We start from the raw sequence: 25010 nt of genomic DNA, 5'->3' as shown, positions 1-25010 counted from the left end.
AGTAGTGGCCTTATGAAGAGGTCCTGTAGTGCCCTACAGTGCAATATCCTCTGTTCACCAGAACCTGGCATTTCAGGACGTCTCCTATGTGTGTTGTGTGCACACTACTGTTGTGGCTGAATCACATTTGCCTTCAGTCCAGTCATCTGCACTTGCTTTCTTTGTTGTGGGCAGTGTTTGATCCCTGTGTTGTTGATGGGCCAATCTGGGACCACCTTGTGCTTGAGTTGGGTCAGACCAGGTGTTTGCTAGAAATGCAGTAACAGCAGGCTGTAGGGCACTTTCCCTGTATTTTCCCATGAGAAGCTTTTGTTGGTGGGTGAGGCCTGGGGTAAGACCAGGTGTCTGCCCCCAGCTCACTGCTGGGGCTGCAGTCAGATTCTGCAGCCTGATTCTTCATTACATGTGGTTATCTTCTCCTCTCCCCAGCACAGGAATCACTTCGGAGTGGTATTGGCCCCTGTTGGGGCTGCTTTGCACACTGCCTCATTTGTGGTCCCACACTGGATGGACCCCTGCCAAGGGTGTGTTGGGGTGATAGGTCCACAGGAGAACTCAGAGGTGACGCACATGGTGATAGGCACAGGTTGTGCTGGTCCGATGTGGGAAGGGACCTGTAGCCACTTTGGAGAACTCTTATCCAGGCCAAGTTGGAGGGGTGGGTCTGCAGGTGAACGTGGGAGTGGGGATTGCGTGGGGCACAGTGTTAGCAAATTAGGTAGAGAATGTTTGTACTGCGCTGGTTCCTGCAGGTGTCTGTGCATCTGGGCTACTCTCACCAGCTTTTTTGTTCTTGCAGAAGTCTCCCAAAGATCCCTATCCCTCCAGCATACTTTCTGAGATTAGTAAACAAATCTCCCTCCCTTAAACCCCAGACATTTTTCAAACTGCTCTTTCTTTGGTGTCTCTTGGCAGGGATGTTTGTTGTGCTGTCTATTTAAGGGTAGGGACTCAGTTTCCTATTGCCCTCTGGCTGAGTCTCCTGAACTTTAAATATTAAAATTCCAGGTGTTAAGCTCCACTGACTGTAAAAGTTCAGGAAGTCAAACCCTGTGGTTTTCAAAGCCAAATTCTATGAAGATTTGTCTTCCCAATGTGGGTCCCCCATGCCTGGGGTGCCTGGGGTGGGGTTTGCTCCTCTCTCCTTTGTGCTCATGGTGTCCCTCCCTCCCACAACATTCTTGCTGGTCAGTTTGGCTCCTGACCATGTCTCTGCCCTTCCCACCCTCTTCAATGTGGCTTCTTCTCTACATTTAGCTGTGGAAAGTCTCCCCACTCTTTGGGTTGTTTTCTGGGTTATTTACACTGATGTGGGTGTTATCTGGGTGTATCTATGTGCCAAGGAGAGCTTAGGGTACTCCTCCTCCACCATCTTCTCCAGAATTGACCTTGATGGACAAACCTTAATTCTTCTGGGGACACGCATTTAGGACAGTTAATATTTGATGGACAACCTGAGAGATGATGTATAGGTTTATTGTGTGTTTGAATCTGTTTGAGATATAAATGTATAGAAGTTAAAAGAGGGATTAAGTTCTTTTCATCTAAAGCATATACTTACAAACATGCTGATCTGAATCAAGTGAAAGTAGATTTTGGCAACCAAACCTGGGACTGTCTCCTTGTTTGAATTATGCTCAAGTTAGGATCGGGCAGGTATTGCTGCCTGGAGCTTTGAAAAATTTTCTTTACAAGGAGACGCAATGACAGAATAATATCCTAGATCCCTTTTCTCAGGATTAAACTCGCTGGAATGGCATCTGGAACTAAGTTTGTAATAGATAATCAATTTCCAGAATAATGAAAAACATAGGAGACAACAGTAAATTTTGTATTTCAAGTTAAAGTGTTGATTGTTCTCTACTTGAGTGCCCTCCCTCCTAACTTTGTGCCTTGCTGAGGGTCTCAACTTGAATATCACCTTCTCAGAGGGGCTCGTCCTGGCTGTCCTGTCTTCCTTACGGGACCCCACTCTTGTCCTTCAGGGCTGCGGCACATGATGCTCTCGACCGCCTGCCTTTTTAACCAACCCCCAGTAGTTGTTCAAGGCAGTGATGTGTCTGGCTAAAACGCAACAATTATCAACCTTCCCTGGGACAGAGACAGCAGTGTGACAGTGTCGTGGCCCAGGAGCATAGGCAGAAGCTGCTGAGGATGGCTGGGAAATGGCTGCTTTCTCCCCATCATTGCTGACTCCAGGTTGCTTCCTTCTTTATGGAATGCGATGCCAGGCTTGGAAGGGCAACAGCCCCCTAGGACCACAAGAACAAAAGATACAGGCAAGGACTGCTGGAGCAGGAAGAGGGGAAAAGGAAAGAGCCTGTGTCCCATGACATCTCTCTGCTTTAACCCAAGGCTCCCTACCTAACGTTAGCAACAACAACAACAAAAATTGTACATATATGTTTATGCATTTCCGTCATCAATGCCTGTCTTCTTCACTAGACTGTGAACTTTATGAAGAAACAGACCATCCAGGTTTTTTTGCTCATGACTGTGTACCCAGCACCTTGCACAATGTCTGGTGCATAGATTTTCAAAGGAGATTCTGGAAAAGAATGAATGATATGCAGCATTGTGGGTGAGACATTTATTAAAACAAAACCATTTTAGCTGAAAGGTAAGAGAGAAAGTAAAATGCAGCAACACAGGGGCCTCAGTTACCATGAGAATAAAGCTAAGAGTGAGGCAGAGACACTGAGACAGATGCTGAGAAGGAAGTAGAAGACTGAGTTCTCTCCATCTTCTCTCTCTGTAAACTGTCTTATCACTCAGATTCTGCCCAGTGATGTTCTTTTAGTATAAGGGCCATAAAAGTGACCCATTTTCAAAATGTCCTTGTGGGGTGTATGGCACACACAAAATACATGCAAGGTCAAAAGAGTGACATGATAATGGTGGACACCTGTCTTTTCTTCCTGCACACCCCCTACGTGCGCGCGCGCGCACACACACACACACACACACACACACACACACACAGATTCACCCACAGATCTTGGCAAAAACAGTGAAAAGAAAAGGCTTCTGCATAACCCCTCTTTAGACAGTCATCTCTGACTCTCAAGAGTTTGATCCTATGTGCTCCTGCTAAGGCTCCTTTCTTTCAGACAGGTCTTCCATTTCACTTTCTTTTTAAAGTTTATTTATTTATTTTGAGAGAGACAGAGAGAGAGAGAGAGAGAGAGTGAGAGAGAGAGAGAGAGAGAACAAGTGGGGGAGAAGCAGAGAAAGAGAAGGAGAGAAAGAGAATCCCAAGCAGGATACACACAGCGCAGAGCCCAATGCAAGGCTTGAATTCACCCACCACAAGATCATGACCTGAGTCAAAGTCAGACACTTAACTGACTGAGCCACCCAGGCACCCCTCTATCAGACAGGTCTTAAGAAAACCCAGCCTCTGACTTGCACCACTGATGTTACCAGCAGTGTGTTGAAACTCAAAGGTCCTGGAATCGTAACAGGTTTTGTCATGGGTCTTGGAATGATTACAAAGCTGTAAAAACCCTGTGAAGTGCTGCACCAGCCTAACTTGTGTCCTGTCTCTACTTCCTGTCCTTCTCACTGGACCATCCGTGCTCTCCCGATGAGCTGCCATCTGAGACATTTTAAATTTCAAGTGGAGGCAGTAACCACTTCTCCCAAGGAACTGGTTTGCTTGGGCAATTGTAGATAATCTCTCAAAATTAAGAAGACAGGAATTGTCTGATAATGAGAGATGATATTCAAAATATCAAACAACTACTATGGCATGGATACCAACCAACTGGGAGGGACATAGCTGGTAACAATCAGTACTCCCGTTTAGGGCACACCAGCTGCATTTCAACCTGCTTGGCTTGCTGCCCAAGGACACACACACAGCCCAGAACTGTAACACAACCCTGAGAAGTCATGGATACATTTTAGGATGGAATCCTGTGAACCGTCTCCACAGCCTGCCTCACTTGAAGAGATCACAATCTGATACATGAAACAGATACTGTTTTTATAATTGAGAATGGACTATGAATATGCTTCCTAACTTTCATTTTACTGTATTAATTTTTCTTTTGCTGCCTAATACATTGCTACAAACTTAGCAACTTAAAACAATGCAAAGTTGTTATCTCACAGTTTCCATGTGCCAGGACTGTAGGCATGGCTTAGCTTTAGCTGGGTCCTCAAAACAGGGTCTTATAAGACTGCAGTCCAGGTACCAACTGAGTTTGGGGTCTCATCTGTGGCTTGGGGTCATCTCCCAAGCTCTCAGGTTTGTTGACAGATTCATTTCCTTGCAGCTGTAGAACTCATGATAGCTTGCTTCTTTAAGGCTAGCAGGAAAGCTTGTCTGATCTTAGGGAAGGCCTAAATCTCCTTTAAAAATTAGGTCAAGGGTGCGTAGGTGGCTCAGTCAGTAAAGAGTCCAACTTCATCTCAGGTCATGATCTCATGGTTCCTGGGTTTGAGTCCCACATTGACTCTGTGCTGACAGCTCAGAGCCTGGAACCTGCTTCAGATTCTGTATCTCCCTCTCTCTCTGCCCCTGCCCTGCTCATGCTCTGTCTCTCTCTCTCTCAAAAATAAATAAACATTAAAAAACTTAGGTCAGATCCACCCCCAAACAATCTCCTTTTGATGAACTCATAGCAATTCTGATTAGGGATTTGAATTATATCTGCAGAACCTCTTCATCTTTGCCATAGAATGTCACCTAATCACAAGAGTGACATCCATTGTATTCACAGATGTGCCCAAAATCAAGGGAAGGGGGTTATACAGGGTATGAACAGTAGTGGTGAGGAAATGTAGAGGCTAATTTAGAATTCTTTGTATTATACTTACATCAGTACTTTTGTTATGCTCTGGCGATCACAAAGTACTCTTTTCTATGAATGCAGATACTTGTTGCAAATTTAGAGCTGAATCATGTGCTTCCAAAATTGACAGAACAAAGTACAGGGTAGGCAAGACACCAGATGAAATAAGTTTTATTCTTGTGTTGTTTTCAATTACATTTTTGCCTTTCATAAATAATTTACATTACTTTCTTATATGTTAAGCAGACACCAGTGGGATTTTTATAGAAAATGCAAAATGAGGATAAAAATCAATAGGTCTAATCCATTCACAGCTCCAAGATGTGGCCACACTGCTTGTATATGGAGAAAATGCACCTGACGGAGTGTTCTGCATAGTCATGCCATAACAGAATACCACAGATAGGGTAGCTTACACAACAGAAGTTCATCTTTTCATAATTCTGGAGGCTGGAATTCCAAGGTCAAGGTTCTGGCAAGGTTGGCTTCAGGTAAAGCCTCTCTTCCAACTCTCTCCCTTTCTTCCTCTCTTCCTGGCTAGTAGACAGACCCCTCCTTGCTGTGACTTCGCATGGCTTTTCTTCCATGTGTGTATGGAGAGAGAGAGAGGGAGAGAGAGAGAGAGAGAGAGAGAGAGAGAGAGAGAGTGTGTGTGTGTGTGTGTGTGTTCTGGGGTCTCTTCCTCTTCTTAAAACAACACCTGTCCTATTAGATTTGGACTCACCCTTAGGACCTCCTTTAGCCTTCATTACCTCCTTAAAGGTCCTATCACCAAATATGGTCACATTGGGGGTTGGGGCTTCAACATATGAATTTAGGGGGACACCATTCAGTCCATAACAATACTCAAAATATCTGTGGACAGTGAACAACCTGGGAGGTTTCCTGTTTATGACTACTACAGAAGGTGTTTTTAAATCACTAATCACCATTCAAATATGCACATATTCCAAGAAATCTCTCCATCCATTTTCTGTCTTTGAGTGTCTTGACTAGCAGTTTGTTTCCAAGGCAACAAAGATACATGTGTGCCCTGAGCAAGGGCAGCAGAGCAACCTCTGTCCCGCGGTTCTGACAGAATTACTGCCAACCGTGCCCAAACAAACCAGTTGTATCATTTTTCCCAATAATGAGACAAGGAAGGTCTCATAGGTCTTCCTATAAAGAAAATACAACAGAACCATGGTTACATAGCCAGGGGTATGTCTCTCTCTGATGGACGCTTCGCCCTCTCTAATGAAAGGTGCAACTGCGTAGAGTGTCAAAACCTCTTCCACAGGGGTCAGGTATAATGTCAGGATCTGTGGTAGAAACTGTTTATAACCCAATATACCTTATCTCACTCTTCTTTTGGTAACTGAGCCCCTCTTTGAGAAATCAGTGGCAATATGCCCTGTGAAGAAGCCACACTTTCTATCCCCACCTTGCAGCTAGAAGTGATCAAGGCACCTAGATTATTGTCTGGGACTCATGAAAAGGCTTTTATGGAGGGAGCACATAGCCATCATGTCCTTGTCTGCACTCACCCCTCTTTCCTTTTCTTTTCTGCCGGCACTGTGCATTTGACGTCTGTAATATAGTAGCCATTCGGATGACTGGAACTTCAGGAACCATCTTGGATAAGAGTTAGCTTCAAGGAGGGAAGCCACATATCAAGGAAGATGGACCAAAATGTGGAACAAGTCTAGGCTCCAAATGACACCATGGAGCTTCCACACCAACCTTGGACTCTTGGACTCTCTCAGGTGAAGGAGAAATAAGTCTCTATGACTAGCTGTGGAAAGCAAATTCCTGACACAAAATGTAGCATGAACATTTCAAAATGTCAAAATTACATTAGAAAATTGTTTGAATCTTCCATAAAATACAGAAAAATAGTGTGGTACAAGTCCTGAATGGGTTATAGGCAAGAGGAGATATTTAGCCTTTAATTCTTGGGGCCAAACAACAAAAAAAATCCAGACCCAATTAGACTGTATCCTTGCATTGTTTTAAACTAGTATTTGCCTTTTAGAAACTATCTACATTGATTTCAGAGACTGATTTAGAAATTAAAAGCCATACGTGGTCTGAAAAGAAAAATATTAGGAAGCACTAGTATATATAATCCGGAGAGCTGAAGGACACATGTATGTATGTGTATATGTGTATGTGCATGTATGGAATTACTATGTATGATTCCATCTTCCCTTTTCACAGGGAACCCTATGACTTTAACTGTATTATTTAATGTTTCTTTATGACTTTTAATTAACATTTCAATTTTTTTTCAATACTATTGAGCAAGTCATTGCCATGGACATGCTGACTACCAAGCAGAATGACTGGGATATCTTTAAAATCACCCACATTTTCTCCCCCTAGTTTTGGGTGAGAAGTTTGATTACCTCTGCGTAGTATGTATTCTTCAAGCAGAATTATGGAGAAAGTATCAATAAACGATATTGATTGCTCTTTCTTTTTTCTCTTTCTCTTTCATTTGATTCAACACTATTATATGTCTGAAACTGAGAAAAGTCACTGCTACCATGTGGTTTTGTCAAGCTGTGGAGCTCTGAGAACATGGGGTGAAGAGGTTCTGGAACTCAGATTTCCCTAAGGAATGTTACCACGTTGCTAAGCTTTGTAGTGTATCTTAACAACCAGGGAGCCTCCTGGGCTCATTGTAGCAACAGTGGGAGAAACTGGAGGGAGACAGTGATATTCTACTGGATGCATTAGACATTAGGCTGTCTCTGCCAATTAAAAATTCCCAGCTCAAGTGCAAAGATTTAAGGAAATCAGTGACAACTCAGCATAGACCCATTATGAGGCTTGGAGTGTATCAATAGCCTTGAGTTCCTGTGAACAAGATCACCTTCTTTAAAAACTGTCCTCAGGTATAATTTTAAATTCATCATTAAAATAATTTTCAAAAAGTTTAGGTATGATTTAGTTAATGGATCTCAGGTTCATCCTCTTTTCAAGACTATGTGAAGGCCAAATAAATCTGTTTTGTGGTAATGAGATATTATCTTTTAAAGTAAACCACCTAAAAAAAATAAAGTAAACCACCTATCTTTGAGGAGATCATACAAATAAAATAAGCTAAGTTTGTGGGATAAAGACATTTGTTCTGTGGATAACATTTAACTTCATTTAACAAATACTGAACATATACTATGTGACAGGTATTGGGAATACAGAACTTAGACTAGACCATTGCCTGCTTGATTATGATATCCTATGGAGAGAAGCGGAAAATAAACACAGAAATGAAAAAAAAAAAGCCAGGGAATAACATGCACTTATGGAGATCGCCTAAGGAGAGTTAGGGATAGACAGTGATCTAGGCAGGGAAGATGGTGGGAACTACTTTAGAGAAGGGTAAGGAAGCCTTAGCCTTAGGAGAAAGTCTCCTGTAGGCAGAGCAATGAATGCAGTGAAGATCTTAGTGGCATGCCTTTTAGGCGAGGTGACCTGCAAAATGGTTCAGCATTCATCACCTAAATAACAATCTTTACATCTCTAGGAATTCTTTGTAACTTACAGCTGTTCGTTGATCAGATGTCGTATCCTCTTGTTTTAAACATACATCTTACATAAGTGTTACTTTGGACTAAGATTATTAATATTTAATACAGATTGGCATATTTTATGTTTGTTAAATTTTTTTTAGCATTTATTCATTTTTGAGAGTGAGAGAGACAGAACACAAGCGAAGGAGAGGTAGAAAGAGAGGGAGACACAGAATCCGAAGCAGGCTCCAGGCTCTGAGCTGTCAGCACACGGCCGGACGCAGGGTTCCAACCCACAGACCGCGAGATCGTAACCTAAGCCAAAGTGAATGTTTAACTGACTGAGCTACCCAGGCGCCCCTAGATTTACATATTTTAAAAGTAACGATGACCAGATTTAGAACTACATGATTAATCATACCTCTGAAACTCTAGATTTTGAAGATTTTGTGTCATGTAGTCTAAATAAAATTCAGTGACTTGCTAATATATAGGTAGATTCAAGAGGCTATAGAAAAGGAAATACTGCTCCCAGAAGTGCTTGCACGATTCCCTGAATGACAAAGGGTAATTTTAATTAGATTTTCCATCAGTTACCACTGTACAGGTTTTTCTCTTCCTCTTCAAGGCAAAAGCAGAATGCTGGCATCACAAGTAGAATAGAATTATAAATGGAACTTGGCTACTTTCTCTCAGCACATCTTTTTGGACATACCCTCCAAGTCAGGAGGGCTCCACCGAGGTTTTGCAACACAGACAGTGAGGCGAGACCCAACATACTTACTGATAATAACTAAAACGCTCATGTTTAGAAATTGTTTAGCTTTTAAAAGGAATTAATACAAAGAAGGGTAAGTTTTCTAACACTACCTGTTGGCATTTAGTTGCAATGACATGTGCCTACCTATTTGGAAAGATTGGAGTTAAAACCTGTTTATACAGTTCCTGTGAGCAACAGTTACTGACACACCGTAGTTGGGGTGATTGATTTTTTTTTTTTTTTAGTACTTTGCTCTACCACAACTGTGGAATTCATTCTTTAAAATCTGAACATGGGATGGCGATGTCTTTCCTCCGAACATCACCTGTCATGTGCATCAGGTGGGGAAAGAAGGCTGAGAACTGCTGCCCCATATTATACAGCAAATACCTACTAAGCTAAAATAGTGGAAACAGTGTGTGTGTGTGTGTGTGTGTGTGTGTGTGTGTTGTTTTCTTTGTGGTGTTTTTTGTTTGTTTTGGAGTTTAAAAATATCTATTATTTATCACAAAACTGTAAATAATTCATGGCACATTACAGAAGTTATTATAACTGATTTCGTCTACAGAGTCCGTCCATGATATGTAATGAACAATTTTGCATTGATGGGATGCTCTAATATTGGTTCAGGAAAATGTTTAGTCACTTCATTATAAAATAAATGAAATTTCTGATTCTCTAAGATTATGTTTGTTTATCAACAAGTAAATTATTTTCTGGTCCTCTATTAATTCCTTATTTTAATAACATGTTCTTTTCATGTTTCTCTTGACTTTGGGGGGAAAAATCTAACCTTTTGTAGAAGGATGAATGATTCATTTGTTTAGAGTTTATGTCTTAAAAAAATTATAGCCCCAAATCAATGCTTATATTAAAGAGAAATATTTAAATAGAAAAATATTATTTTAAGCCAATTCATGAACTTTGGAAAGATATCCACTAAAATCAATGCAAAAATATATTATCAGTCAGTTAAGGAGTGTTAAAATCAATATAGTCAACAAGTGGAAGAGAAAGATGTGGGCCATCATTAATAGCAACTAAAATAGTTTTGCTTTTCTTCAGGCTTGAGTTAGTTTCTTTTTTTGTTTTTTACATTAATAGACTTTATTTTTTACAGTAGTTTTTAAGCTTGCAGAAAAATTAAGCAGAAAGTGCAGGGAGTTCCATATATTGCCCCTGCCCAATCTCCCCTATTATTCACATCTTCACTAGTGTGTTACATTTGTCACAATTTATGAACAAAAACCATACATTATTATTAACTAAAGTCCATAGTTTACATTACCATTCACTCTGTGTTGTACAGTTCTGTAGCTTTCAACAAATGCATGATGTCATATATCCACAACTACAGTCTAGAACAGTATACTACAGGCTGGTTTCACTGCGCTAAAAATCCCCTGATCTCCATCTATTCATTATTCCCCCACTGTCCCTCTAGAACTTCTGGCAACCACTGATCTTTTTACTGTCTCCATAGTTTTGCTTCTTCCAGAATGTTATGTAGTGGGAATCACTCAGTGTGTAGGCTTTTCAAACTGGCTTCTAACAACATACATTCTAACAACATACATTCTTCGATGTCTTTTCATGACTTGATAGCTCATTTCTTTTTATTACTGAATAGTATTCCACTGTATGGAGGTACTACAATTTATCCATTCACCTGGTTGCTTCCATTTTTTGGCAATTATGAATAAACATTCATGTGTAGGTTTCCCTGTGGACATGAGTTCAAATCCTTTGGGTAAACACCTAGGAGTACAATTGCTGGGTCTATGGTAAGAGTATGTGTAGTTGTTTTTTTTTTTCAACGTTTTTTATTTATTTTTGGGACAGAGAGAGACAGAGCATGAACGGGGGAGGGGCAGAGAGAGAGGGAGACACAGAATCGGAAACAGGCTCCAGGCTCCGAGCCATCAGCCCAGAGCCTGACGCGGGGCTCGAACTCACGGACCGCGAGATCGTGACCTGGCTGAAGTCGGACGCTTAACCGACTGCGCCACCCAGGCGCCCCAGAGTATGTGTAGTTTTGAAAGAAACTTCCAACCTATCTTCCAAAGTGGCTGTACCATTTTGTGTTCCCACTGGCAATGAGTGAGAGTTCCTGTTGCTCCACATTCCTGTCAGCACTGTCAGTATTTTGGACTTTAGCCATTCTAATAAGTGAGTAGTGCTATGTCATTATTTTAATTTGCAATTCCCTAATGATAAGTGATGTTGAGTATCTTTTTATATGCGTGCTTATTTGCCATCTGATCATCTTCTTTGATGAGGTGTTTATTCACCTTTTTCACCTAGTTATTAATTTGGCTATTTGTTTTCTTAATGTTGATTTTTAAGTGTTCTTTGTTACTCTGGATACAAGTCCTTTATCATATATGTGTTTCAGAATATTTTCTCCCAGTCTGTGGGAGACATTGTTTTAAGAACTTTTGCAGGGAATAATATAGTTTCAATTTTCTTCAGGTTTGAGATAGCTTTATTTTTTCATTATTAGATCACTTGCTAGAACAATTCAAAGTACAACTTTGTCCAGACTTTTTCATTTATCTAATTTCTGAAAACTTAAGTGTAAGTCAGACTTTCAACAGTACATAATGTATATTGGATTTTGTAAAATTTTTAATGATATATGTGGATAAAATATTTACATATTGCCTGAATCCCTTTAACATTATTTCAAAACTTCCAAAAGAAACAATAAAAGCCACAACATCAGGTAATTAAATTTTCTGTAATACAAAAGAAAGCCCTATAGCATCTTTTAAAGTATAAAAGCAAGATGAATTTCAGACTTCTTGAAGGCACTGTTTTTTTTATAAGAGGAGAAAGAGTTTTCTTCATTGTTTATTGACCTTTAATACCAGAATTTGAAGTATGTCATTATCCTTCAAATTAGCCTAAGAAATGATTAGTGAGGGTAAGACACACCCAGTAGAATAGCTGAACATTCTAGCTGATGTCTCAGTCAATCTCATTAGGTTTCAGATGAAAAAATAAAAATCTAGGAAATAAAATAATTGATCCATGGTGATTTAGCTTGTTAATGGAAAAGCTGGGACCATACATCTCATTTTAAAGTTTCAGTTCACTTTAACTTGAAAGTTAACTTGATAGTTCCACTCTCCAAATTGTCTACTGTACCCTTTTCCTCCAATACAGATAAAAAATGAATTTACTGACTTAATTGTGCAAAAGGTCCCACACAGAAAGAATGAGTAAGGCTATAGTTTGGGTTACACAAAGAGGCTGGAATTAACTCATTATTTATAAGGAACAATAAGAAAATATTTTTTATTGATAGATAATAGTACTTTATGAGTTCAAATATTTTAACATATTTTATTTAGCCTAGAATAATTTTAGAATTTATGAACGTTAGGTATTTGTGGTAACAGGACTGATAACATATACCATACACTCTGAATGTATACCATGGAAAACTTGAACACAGATTCTTTGGTCTAAAAAGTAGTCAATGAACTAAAAATGTCTGCCCCAACAAAATCTTGAGAACAATTTCTAGAATATGGACATATTTTGAATCTGAAAATTATTCTGACCAGAAAAACTCCCTGCCGTGGTTAGAAATAAAATGTGTATTTCCTGGTCCTGCTATCATGAATAAGATAGCCACGTAAGATAGGAAATATACAACAAACACCAGAAAAAAACCCGTCTTTATATTTCAAGATAGCATGCCATTTTTTTAAAGTTTATTCATTTTGAGAGAGAGAGAGAGAGAGAACATGAGTGGGGAGGGGCAGAGAGAGAGGAAGAGAGAGAATCCCAAGCAGGCTCCGGGCTGTCAGTGCAGAGCCCAATGTAGGGCTCAATCCCACAAACCATGAGATCATGACCTGAGATGAAATCAAGAGTTGGATGCTTAACTGACTGAGACACTCAGGTGCTCTAGTAATATGTTATCTTTAAGAAAGTTTGTTTAACTCTTTCCTATGTTAGTAATCCAGAACTTTCCCCCCACGTAATTGTAAATTCCCTAAGAGCCATAGCATTATCTTTGATCCCTTAGGCCTATGACACTTTAGCTGTCTAATAAATAATTCCTGAGTGATTGAAAGAAAATCATTAAATAATACTGAAAATTACAAACAACAACATGTCAAATGTTCTCCAGTTTATCATTTGTAGGTACAATATCATTCTTTTATCAGATTTCCCCCCCTTATTTTTAGGTTTTACCATCCTCTCAGAAGATGATACAAATTTAAGAAGGTGGTTTTCTAGGGGTACCTGGGTGGCTCAGTTGGTTAAGCATTGGACTCTTGACCTCAGGGTTGTGAGTTCAAGCTCAGCATTGAGCTCTGTGCTGAGGGTGAAGCCTACTTAAAAAACAAACAAACAAACTGGTTTTCTTAAAGTATAATATTAAAGGTCTTCATATGTATATTATATCATAATATGAAAGGTGTATTCATGTAAAGCACATTTGTGTGTATTGTAATTTAAAGCTATCATTTTCATTTACTATATCAAAATTGATAACCTGTTATTTTTATGTTGGTAAGCTAACAAAGTGACCTTAAATGTAATTAAATATAGAACGTATTTTAAGCTTCTCACAAATGTTTTGAATTTTCCAGGGAAAAATTCTTTGCTTCCACCCATACCTGAATTCATTTCAATGTGTATAAAAATTTAATCTGAAAGTATAATAGCCTCACATTGCTTTGACAAGGGAAACAACTCAGCAGTGCAAGCAATGAAGAAATATTTGATGTGTAAGAAATGTCAAGAGCCCCTCATCAGAATGATTGTCATTTTATGATTTCAGGGTCAGAGCACCTCTGGAAGTGAGGTTACCAGGTAGAACCCCAAGACATTTTGTGGCAACAGTGGAGAGGGGCAAACCAACATCCGGAGAACATGAGCCTCAAGTCCCCAATGTCTGCTCCTCAGTTTGAGAGCAAATGCAGCCATATTATGGCTAGAAATGGAGGTTGTTTTCTAGTCCGGCACACCCCTCATCCCAGAAGGGTGTGCCACATCAAAGGTAAGGTGACTCAAGGTCCTAGAATGTTTCCCTTTCTCAACATTTGGGCTACTTGATGATTCTGGTGGGTAAGCACAGGGATACTGTTCAAAATATGTAACCAATAGGGAGGCCCAGGTTTTGAACATTAAGACCAGATGCCAGCATTGGAATTAGAGCAGAGGCTTACAGGCATCCTCTGTGCCAGGCATTAACCCTTGGTTGGGAAAGGGACTATAAATTTGGTCCCTTCTTGAACTTCCTTCCTCTCCTCTTGCAATACGTCCCTTGATCTCATCACTTTTTTTTTCTAAATATTTTGCAAAGTAAGCTACTTCTCCCCATGGCCATGGTTGCAGCTCCATTCTAGGCCATTCTTATCCCTTTGTCTGACTACTACTTTTGCAATTTGTAGCCTTCTAACTGCTCTACTTCCACCCCTGCCCTCATCCAATCCACTCTCCATAGAACAACAAGAAAGATCATATTAAAATGTAAATTTAACTGCTTAAATATCCTACTCAAAATCCTTCAGAGACTTCACATGCACTTAAGATAATGACTAGATCTTGACATAGGCTAAAATGTTTCCTAAGATGTATGTGGCCTCTGCCTCTTTTGACTCATTTCCTATCAATACCTACCCACCCGTCTTCACTGTACATAAACCACACTGGACTTGCGTAAGTTCCTTGAACACGTAATAAGACTTTTCCAACCTCTGGATTTTCACTCATACTATTTCCTCTTGCCAAAAATTCCATTACTACTTGCTGTTTCTCATTTTTCAAGTTTCTTGAAATGTAACTTAAAAGAGACAATCTGGGCTCCATATCCTCAATCTAAATTAAATTTCCTTATGTTATATTCTCATAGTATTCTATCACAGCAATTGTCTTAAGTCAGGTTCTCTGGAAATAGACTGTAGTATGGAGAACTGTTTGAAGGAGATTTACTGGGGCTGCTCTCAGGAACAACATGTATAGGAGTCAAGGGAAGCAGGATTTAGCAGAACTTGAGCTGTGATACAGATATAGTAGAGGCCTCAGTCAGCCCCATAAGGAGCCATGGATGGCTTTGTAGAGGTATCTCAACTTGAGGAAAGGGGGTAAGGCCTTTGTAACCCCCACCAAACACTCATTGGTCAAGCTCCCATCGTGCATGAGAACTATCTTCAGCTGGAAGCAATTCCCAGAAGGGACTCAGCATGAGCCATCAGTAGCTGACACATCTGTCAGGTGAACAGATGAGTGTGTGCATCCTGAAAGCATGGTTTTGGGAAGATGCACCTCCACAGTCATTGCAGCTTGTGACTAAATATTTTTATTTGATTATGATCAAATACCTTCCGCTAATTTGTGAGCTCCTTGAAAACAGAAGACATATCTGTTTTACTCACCACTTATTTCAATTTCCCAAAGAGTGGCTGCCACATGGGAGGTGCTAGGTAAATTTTTGTGTAAGGAAAGAAGGGAGCTTAAATTATACCCAGGTAAAATTTAGAGCCTCTCATAGATTTTTAAACAGAGTTCATGTTCTACCTCAGCTATCTAGTTGTGTGTCCTTGAGCAAGTGATTTCATTCTTTAAAAAATCATTCTAGCTGTATTATAGAAAGTGGAAGAGGAGCAGGGGCCTAACGAGGGGTTGGGAGATAAGTTAAAAGATGGACTTAGTCATCTAAGTGAAAGGGATAGAGAATGGGCCAGGGCAGAGTAAGCAGAGAAGTGAAGGCTGAATTTTGAGGCAGAGCAAGAGGAAAGCTCAGGTGAGCAGCACAGAGAAAAAAAAAAAAAAAACACATCAGAAAGTTATGAGATAAACCAAGATTCAATGAGAATGGCTGAGGATGATCATCAAAGACAAATTCCTAGAGAAGATCAGGAAAATGAAAGCCAAGAGAAAGCAAACAGATATTACAATAGAAGTCATAGATGACCTTGAAATCTATTGTTGTGGCAAAATCTGATGACAGAGTTTTTCAAAATCCACATGAGAAAACCATTGCATTTAATTGGAACTTTTTTTTTTCTATGAAGGCAAATACTACCAAATTGAGTGTAACATTTTTTCTGACTTTCAGATACTTGATATATAATATATAATTCTTGTATATGTTATTTCACATTCTGCCTTGAATATCTTATACCTATAATTATAGCATAAAACTGTTGGCAGGCAAGGGATGGAGTTTTATGCTTTCAAACACCCTACAATGCCTACCACAAAGCCTTGCTGATAGTAATACATGTTCACATATAAATATATGTTCAATTGAATACAAAATTTTCTTGGAAATCTTTCAAGGATATCCATGCAAATTCTAGAAAGCCTAGTAACTGGAGTTGGATGAGAAAGAGAAGAGCAGCAAACTGCTTTGTTTTGGCCATTAACAGCCAGTGCTTTGAGCCCATACTGAGTAAAAGGACACTACAACTAGTTTCACTAGTTTTACGCCAAAGATAATTCTTATAGTCCATTTTACCAATATTCAAATGTTCTAGTCTGTTGAGATCTAATGTTATTATCAGTGATAAATCTTTTAAAAATTAAATCATCAGTAAGTTTGTTCAGGGACGCCTGGGTGGCTCAGTCGGTTGAGCGACCGACTTTGGCTCAGGTCATGATCTCACGGTTTGTGAGTTTGAGCCCCGCCTCGGGCTCTGTGCTGACAGCTTAGAGCCTGGAGCCTGCTTCAGATTCTGTGTCTCCCTTTCTCTCTGTCCCTCCCCCACTCATGCTCTATCTCTCTCTGTCTCAGAAATAAGTAAACATTAAAAAAATTTTTTTTTAAGTTTGTTCAGTCTAAGAAATGTCAGGTTAGAGTCTCTATTTGTGATACATATAGGCACTCTGCTAACAACAAAACACAAGCCAGTTTCTGCTCACAGTGTAGTTTGGAGGAGATATAAATAGAAGGAAATAATTATAATACAGTGTTATGTGCAATAATAGAAGTATGGTGAAAGTTGAGGTGTAATACAGAGATAGGAAAATTGCTGGAGGAGTATCAAGAATGCATTTCACGGAGATTTGATTGAGAGATACATATGATAAACATTAAGGAGCAACAATTAGCAGGAGTTGGACCTTTATTGGATTTGGGAATGGAATAACAAGTCTAGAATTACTACCAGTTTTTTTTAGCTTGGTTGATTGGGTGGATAGTGGACCAACTATTAGTCTTGAGCATATGGGAGGAAGAACATATATAGGAGGTAAGATTAAAAGCTTCATATCAAACATGTTGTACTCGATGTGCCAATGGAACATTCAGGAGCAAATGACCAAGTAGAGAAACGGATATAAGGACTTAGAGCCTAAGGACTGGATGAGTCTATAAAGTAGATTTGAAAAGCAGGAAGATCTAGGTTAAAACTATAATGTTATTGCTCAAGAAAGCAAAGAAATGCCAAAAAACCCTGAAAAACACAGGGATGTATAGACACAGAAAATCCAGAGAAAGAGACTGAAAAGAAAGGGCAGAGATGCTGGGTTGAAAAATGTTGTCTCTGAAAATGGAAAGAAGTGATTTTAAAGAAAGAGGGAACAGTAAATGGGGTCATCCATAGAAAGGTAAATGCATGTAAGAGACGAAAATTTTTCAGTTAATTTACAAACTAGTGATCTCTACAACCTCTTCTATCACATAGAATAGAGAAAGTTTGAATTTATAGACCTGAGGATATTAAAATCTTACATTTGCTTGGCAGAGGTTTTTGAGCTGTGTTCTGGAGTCTTAGAAATCTGGGCAGGAGACAAACATGGAGTAAAATGTGCTTGAACAAAGGACACAACAGCCAAAGAAATTTGAGTGTCACTACTGCATAGAAAAAAAGCATTATATTTAGTCATGGGATTAAATGAGACTTTTCTTGTTTCCAGAACTTTGGCTAAAGCCAAATTTCAAGATCATTTGTGCATGACTTGCTAAGAGGTGATTTGAAAACTGGCTCTACCATGGTAGCCTATCTCCAGGCTCTTTTGCTTTAGAGAAGAGTAAAAGTTCATGAAAAGGAAAGAGAGTGAGGATTTCTTTGACAAGAGTCTTTGGGGTGCTGTGTACTCCCCCTCCCCTCCATGAGGAACAGTAGTAGCTGCCTTCACCGGTACCTTCAGGGCTTTCCAGGGGACCATTTATGGAGAACGGAGGGTCTAGAGAGGAGACTGAGATCTCACTGGCTAGCAAGATCCTTGCCTGTGCTGTTCCTGGTCTGCCCTGCACTGTTTCTGCAGTGGAATATGGGGAGACTATTCTTGGGGTGAACTTGTTCTGTATCTTCTATGCTATGGAAGACAGAGAATGGTGTCTGATTCTCTTCTAAAATCTAAAGACAAGAGCCAACTGGAGCTGCCTGAAGCTAGCTATGTCAGTGGCACAAAGACTGGGATTAAGTTGCTTTCCCACAGAAGACTAGGCAAAGGGCCTTGTTTCCTGTGGGCTAGAGTGGACACTCAGGAGGAAGCTGGTCAAAAACTGTCTTACAGGTACCCAGCCCAAGAGGACTAACCACTATAATAGGACAACTCCAGCCAAAAGAGGCTGGTGACATTTTGCCTGGTGTAAAGGTGGGAAGGAAGAGATGTTAATAATTTTCTGGTAGGTACATTATCCATGACTGAACAGTATCAGAGATTTCCTCAACCAAGGGTCTCCAAAGAACCCACAAAAATGCCTCATGAGAGAAAGAGCCAGCATTTCTTCTCTGTCTCACAGATCCACTTTCATAGATGCCTCAACACTAAATTAAAACCATTCGGCAAGTAAGACTTTGTGTCCCTTTAACCATTCCTTCATCTTCCACCCCAACTCCAGAGGAGCTGGAAGCAGTGAGTGGGGAAGGGAGAGTGGAAGAGCAACGTGGAGGAAAAACAGACCACACCCCCACTCCCCTGCTGGTCTGTGGAGGTTGGGTCATCCTTGGCCTGGAGAGGAGGGTGTGAAATGAAATGGAATACTAATACTTTTACAACACCAGCTATGCTGATAGTAAATATTTTTGGCATCTTTGATGGAAAGTTTTGTACACGATAAAGATTATTGCAGTTACTTGTTATTTTTAAGTCAAATTTTAAAATAACAATTCTAAACCTTTAACATTTAAAATTTAACTTAACCCAATATTAGAGCACACTCATCAACTAAGGAAACAATTACCTTGGACAAAAAGATAAAATGAGAGTATGTTCTCATTAAACTGGGGCTGCATATTAGAAAATTAGATAGGAATGTGATATTTGAATCTTCTGGTGACACTCTCCCACAAGGTGAGTCCCTCATAATTACAAAGGTAACAGAAATTTGATGCCCTATAGGGGGAGCTGGTCATTCCTAGGCCCAAAACTCCATAACCTAATTCTCCTGTATATTCAAAGCAGTTAATGAAACTCCCACCAATGTTGTCCTAATCTTCTTCACTGCTGGGTTGAGTTTTACATTTCCCTGACTAGCTTTAAATCATTTAATATTGTCCCATTTGACTCTGAAACCACTTTAGTGCCCTTCCACTTTTTACATTTCTGGGTAGTTCTTTCCCAACTGTTGGATAGATAGAATCTGAATTCTTTCATATTATGTATCACCATTTTTTAATTAAAGGAGATAGCAGAGAAAATAAGGATTTTACCCTTGATTTGTCTTCATGTTAATCTTTTATTTATTTCATTTGGTAGGCAGTTTTTCACCATACACCTGGGCCAATCACTATCTCAGGTGTTCAAGATAAAATGGTAAGATGTGATGCTATCTTTAAAAATGTTATTCTCATTTCTATATGGAACCAGTTACTATCAGTAAAGTTCTAAGTATCAGACTAAATAAAAGCTTTATATTTGGCTGTGTTATACATTCATTTGATAAATAATCATAGAGCACCTACTTTGTGCCAGGCACTATTCTAGACACTGGGAATAGAGTAGCAAACCAAACACACAAAATCCATGCTTTCATGAAGCTTACACTCTAGGACAGCTCAGCCCAGCAATGTGCAAACAGATATGACAAGGGACAAATGCTATGAGAAAAATAAAAAGGCATAACGGAACAGAGTGTGAAGGGGTGCATTTCAGACAGGGGTTTCAGCAAAGACCTTTATGATGTCATTTGAGCAGATAGATAAGAAGGGGAGACTGATAGTACTAGAAGGAAATTTAGAAGAAAATGGGCACAAAAACCAAAAAAAAAACCAAAAAACAAAAAAACAAAAAACACTATCCAGAAGCTTCTTGTGCAACTTCTTGGAAACAAGACAGCTGCCTATTACTATCTCTCATAATTCATGGATTAACATCGAGCAATGTCCTGTACACCCTCATTTCCTAAACTGTCCGACACGTCATGACATAGTGTTTACACGGAAAAGAAGATATGTCTATAATTCGATATATGACCCAGAAGCAAATAGCTGTTACAGGAGAGTGAAAGAGCCTAGAAGCCTTGGACATGAGGAAGGAGTTTGCTTTGCACTGCTTTTTCCTTCCTTACCTCGCTCATAATCCACCTCCTCCTGCCTCCTGTTCCTAGCTTATACAGCTGTCTATATCTTTTGCCAGTACGAAAAAAGAGCCAGTGTATGTCTTTTAGGAGGCCTTATTATATTGAGACATTTTGGATGCTTTCAAACGTCTAAATGTACTGTTCATGAAAAGGGTTAACATAATCCTGCTTGGTCATTATCAAAACTTGGGAAATGAGGCGTCTGTCTGGGATAGAGGCAGATCTATTCCACTTGACTCTCCGACCAAGATCAAAGATGTGAGCCCGGTTCTCAAGGCTAACGAGATGGCAGAACATTTCAAGGAAGCATGTATTGCTAACATAATTTGCTACACTGACTTTCATTTTTTTTTTTAATATATGAAATTTATTGTCAAATTGGTTTCCATACAACACCCAGTGCTCATCCCAAAAGGTGCCCTCCTCAATACCCATCACCCACCCTCCCCTCCCTCCCACCCCCCATCAACCCTCAGTTTGTTCTCAGTTTTTAAGAGTCTCTTATGCTTTGGCTCTCTCCCACTCTAACCTCTTTTTTTTTTTTTCTTCCCCTCCCCCATGGGTCTGTTAAGTTTCTCAGGATCCACATAAGAGTGAAAACATATGGTATCTGTCTTTCTCTGTATGGCTTATTTCACTTAGCATCACACTCTCCAGTTCCATCCACGTTGCTACAAAAGGCCATATTTCATTTTTTCTCATTGCCACGTAGTATTCCATTGTGTATATAAACCACAATTTCTTGATCCATTCATCAGTTGATGGACATTTAGGCTCTTTCCATAATTTGGCTATTGTTGAGAGTGCTGCTATAAACATTGGGGAACAAGTGCCCCTATGCATCAGTACTCCTGTATCCCTGCTACACTGACTTTCAAAGAATATCCACCTAGCATTCATTCATACAATTTGGAGTCTGACATCTTATATACACTTAACAATATCAAATTGGGAAATTGCTGATCATTCAGAGAAAACCTGCCAAAAACCTAATCTGTTTTTTTTTTTTTTTTTTTTTTGGTCTTTTTATCCTTACTCAACTAGGTTTGAATAACATTCCCATCTGTACTGTGAATGATGATGAGAACTCACTGGGAACATTGTGGGGTGTTGGCCAGTTCAACCACTTAGAGAAGGATGAGACACCATTTGCCAAATGCGGTTACCCACCCAGCACTGCGACCCTGGAGAGTCCTGTCAGAGAAGTCACACCGGCTCCAAACCATATCAAAATGCCCCCTCGGCCTCATTCTGGTGAGTCCCTTGCGACTAATGAAATCTTTCCTGAGGTCTCCTGCAAACAACCAGAGGTGGTAGGGGGGATAGTCTGTATGATTGCTAATATAACTGCAGCAATTTTAAAATATAGCAGCTAACATAGCTGCAGTGATTTCTCACTGTGAAACAGGTTATTCATTATAAAATTTTTTTATCCTTTTAATCTCATTTCAGTAGCCCAAGACATATTTGGTGTGGTTCTAGTCTCTAATTCCAACAAAAGTAGCTTAAGAGATACTGAAAATGAATGTTTACCCAACATGATAGGGAACCTACTGCAGACAAAAAGTGAGTCAGGGAAATGCAGTAGGGATGGAATTACATGTTTACATTTCTCCCTGCTGGATGGCCAGCTCCTGAAGGTCAGGGCCGAGGGTTATTCCCTTCTGTGTTTCTGGTATCCTTGGTATCTCCCCAGGTCCCAGTGTTTGGTCTTCAGTAAAAAAAATTTTTAATTAATTAAATAATGTTTATTGAATTGAAATGAAAAGGGATTAATCAACAGAACACCATGACCATGATGACTATAGTTCACAATACTGTCTTGTGTATTTGGAAGTTATGAAAGTAGATTTAAAATTTTTCAGCACAAGAAAAATATTGATAATTTTGCAAGGTGATAGTTAACTACACTTGACTGTGGTGATCATTTTGCAATATATACATATATCAAATCACGGTGTTGTACATCCTGCACTATCATATTTTAAAAAGCACAGCATGGCAAAATCTAAAGGGCTAGCTAAAATAGAAGGAACTCTGGGTATTGGAAATTGCTTCCAATTCTCCTTCTCTTGTCCTGTACAGTTACCTGCCATTATTAAAAGTTTCAGGGCACCTGAGATTGTTTTGGTATAGTGTGGTAAAATAGTATTGTCTTTCAAAAAGCAACAATAAGAGGCATCATTAGTAGAGTACTTACTATGTGATTCCATTCTAAGGTCTTCACGCTTGCTAACTCATTTCATCCTTTCAAAGAGTTCCTCTTCCTTCCTTTCCACTAGCAGTATAGAATAAAGCCCACACATTCCACCTACTGCTGGGTGTTCCTTCCTATACCATAAAACCCGGAAACTTAACAGTTAGGTTTGCAAGAGCCCCCTAATGGGAGTTAAGTGTTGCCACCTGATCAGATGTAGATTTCAGATGTGGGGCTAAGGTCATTGTTTTGGTTGCTGTCTGCTCTCAAGCATGACTGGAGACATGGGGTTTTCCTGCTACAATATCCCAGTGTTCAGATTCTGGATTTATGGGTGTCAGATGCCAAGTCAGCAGATACGGTGGCTTTCAGATTGCAGCATGTTCCAGTGCCTCATCTTTAGCCTCAGTGATGTGACAGCAACTCAAGTGTCAGTGGCATCCTGACTTCCCTCTCCCCCCCCCCCCCTCCATAAAGGCTGTGCCCCCTGGCGGGCCAGGTGCAAGACGTTCTTGAAGTGATTTGTGAGGGTCAACGCCAGAGTTCACTGCTCCAGCCCTTCCAGTGATGTTGCAAATACCACATTCCCTGTCTTATTTACATTTTTGCTTAAAATAGAGTGGTTTCTGTTTCCCCAAGTGAACACTACCTTAATAGACCACCACCCATAACTTTGTTCTTCCTACTTCCTGTTCTCTTCTGGAGAGGTAACTTTACAATGGTTTTCTCTCTTCAGCTAGAACTAATGAATTCAGTTACTGTTGGGAATATGCACAAAATCTTTGCATCTTTTAGGAAATTGTTTCTGTTGACTATGGCTTCAGTAAAAACGATAGCATTATTTACAGAGAATATAGCTTTATTTAAATTAATGCAAAATGAAATTAAGCAAATATTTAAATGGTTTAAAGTGATTTAGTTGGATGATGCTATGAAATGTGTAAGGTTGAGCGACTGATGAAATAAGAAATATACTTAAAAATGTAATTATAGCTCAATACACATCCTCTGCTTGTGGCCACAGGGCAAACAGCGCACCTATAATCTCTTTAATTAGGAAAAGTGACAGCTATATGGACAGGAAACAGAGAAAAACATGTTTTATATGAAATGTGCACTTTTAAAAATTAGTTTACCCAGATCAAGAAAATTCTTCTAGTCTTTCTTTATATCATCTTCCTGGGCATTGAATTAGTTTTGTAAATATCAATATGCTTAAAAATTTTTTTTTATTAGTTTTTTTTTATTTTTGACAGGCAGAGAGAGACAGAGTGCATATGGGGAAGGGGCAGAGAGAAAGGGAGACACAGAATCCAAAGCAGGCTTCAGGTTCTGAGCTGTCATCACAGAGCCTGATGTGGGGCCTGAACTCACGAACCGTGAGATCATGATCTGAGCCGAAGTCGGACACTCAACCGACTGAGCCACCCAGGCGCCCCTTAATATGCTTTTATTATGTTATTCTGGTATAACTCTACCTGCAAGTTTTTCAACAGATCCCTGAGTTGACTTTAATTAAAATCCAGATATACTCTCATTTATTTCAGCAACTGATGTATATGTTATGTGGTAGAATTTTTTTCTGTTTGATCTAAATATATATTTCTGCGTCATCATTTCAGAGCCCTGCAGAAAAATCAGAGAGTGCTTCAAAACTTCCAGTGAGAATCCCTTAGCAATTAAAAAGGTAAAGAAACAACTATTTACAGTTACCTATTTAATTTGGCTTCTGTCATTTCCTCTCCTTCTCTTCACATAACTTTCTGAAAAGGCACATTTCATAGTATCTTTAAGCTTTATTTAGGTGTAATTAACACAATATAAAATACACATATTTAGAGTATACAATTTGATGAATTTTGACAAATATATATCCACATATGGGAAGCCACCACTGAAATCAAGAGAATGAACATACTAACCACTCCCACAAGTTTTCTCAAAACCCCAGCCCTGGCCCTCCCACATGCAAATATTTATCTGCTGTTGCTCAAAATTAGCATGCAATGTTTTAGGCTTTTACATAATGAAATCATATAATGAGTTATTTTTTTAAATATGGTTTCTTCTTCAGACTCTTAACTCTAAAGAACAAACTGATGGGTGGGGGTTGGTTAAAAAGGAGATGGGGATTAAGGAGTGCATATGTTGTGATGAGTGCCAGGTGATTATGGAAGTGTTGAATCACTATATTGTACACCTGAAACTAATGTTATACCGTATGTTAACTAACTGGAATTTAAATAAAAACAAAAAAATGGTT

The 25010-nt window shown here is 39.4% G+C and overlaps 1 protein-coding gene across 3 annotated transcripts in view; it reads left to right on the top strand.

Moving 5' to 3' along the window:
* CB1H4orf17 (chromosome B1 C4orf17 homolog) overlaps window positions 1–25010 on the top strand; it is a 49082-nt gene that overhangs the window by 6121 nt on the left and 17951 nt on the right. The window contains exons 1-5 of one of the 3 annotated variants that reach the window (XM_053217106.1): window positions 5196–5290; window positions 6380–6544; window positions 13858–14076; window positions 21595–21804; window positions 24370–24434. In XM_053217106.1, coding sequence (XP_053073081.1) covers window positions 13950–14076; window positions 21595–21804; window positions 24370–24434 — 402 coding nt within the window. In that variant the 5' untranslated portion in view covers window positions 5196–5290; window positions 6380–6544; window positions 13858–13949. Of the gene's footprint in view, window positions 1–5195; window positions 5291–6379; window positions 6545–7388; window positions 7679–13857; window positions 14077–21594; window positions 21805–24369; window positions 24435–25010 lie in introns of those variants that run through there. The other 2 variants (XM_015069077.3, XM_015069076.3) reach the window with 2 other exon arrangements.

This window comes from Acinonyx jubatus, chromosome B1, assembly GCF_027475565.1.
Source record: "Acinonyx jubatus isolate Ajub_Pintada_27869175 chromosome B1, VMU_Ajub_asm_v1.0, whole genome shotgun sequence".
Taxonomy (NCBI): Eukaryota; Metazoa; Chordata; class Mammalia; order Carnivora; family Felidae; genus Acinonyx; species Acinonyx jubatus.
Note: the sequence above shows the minus strand (reverse complement) of the source record. Positions and strands in the feature narration are given on the sequence as shown.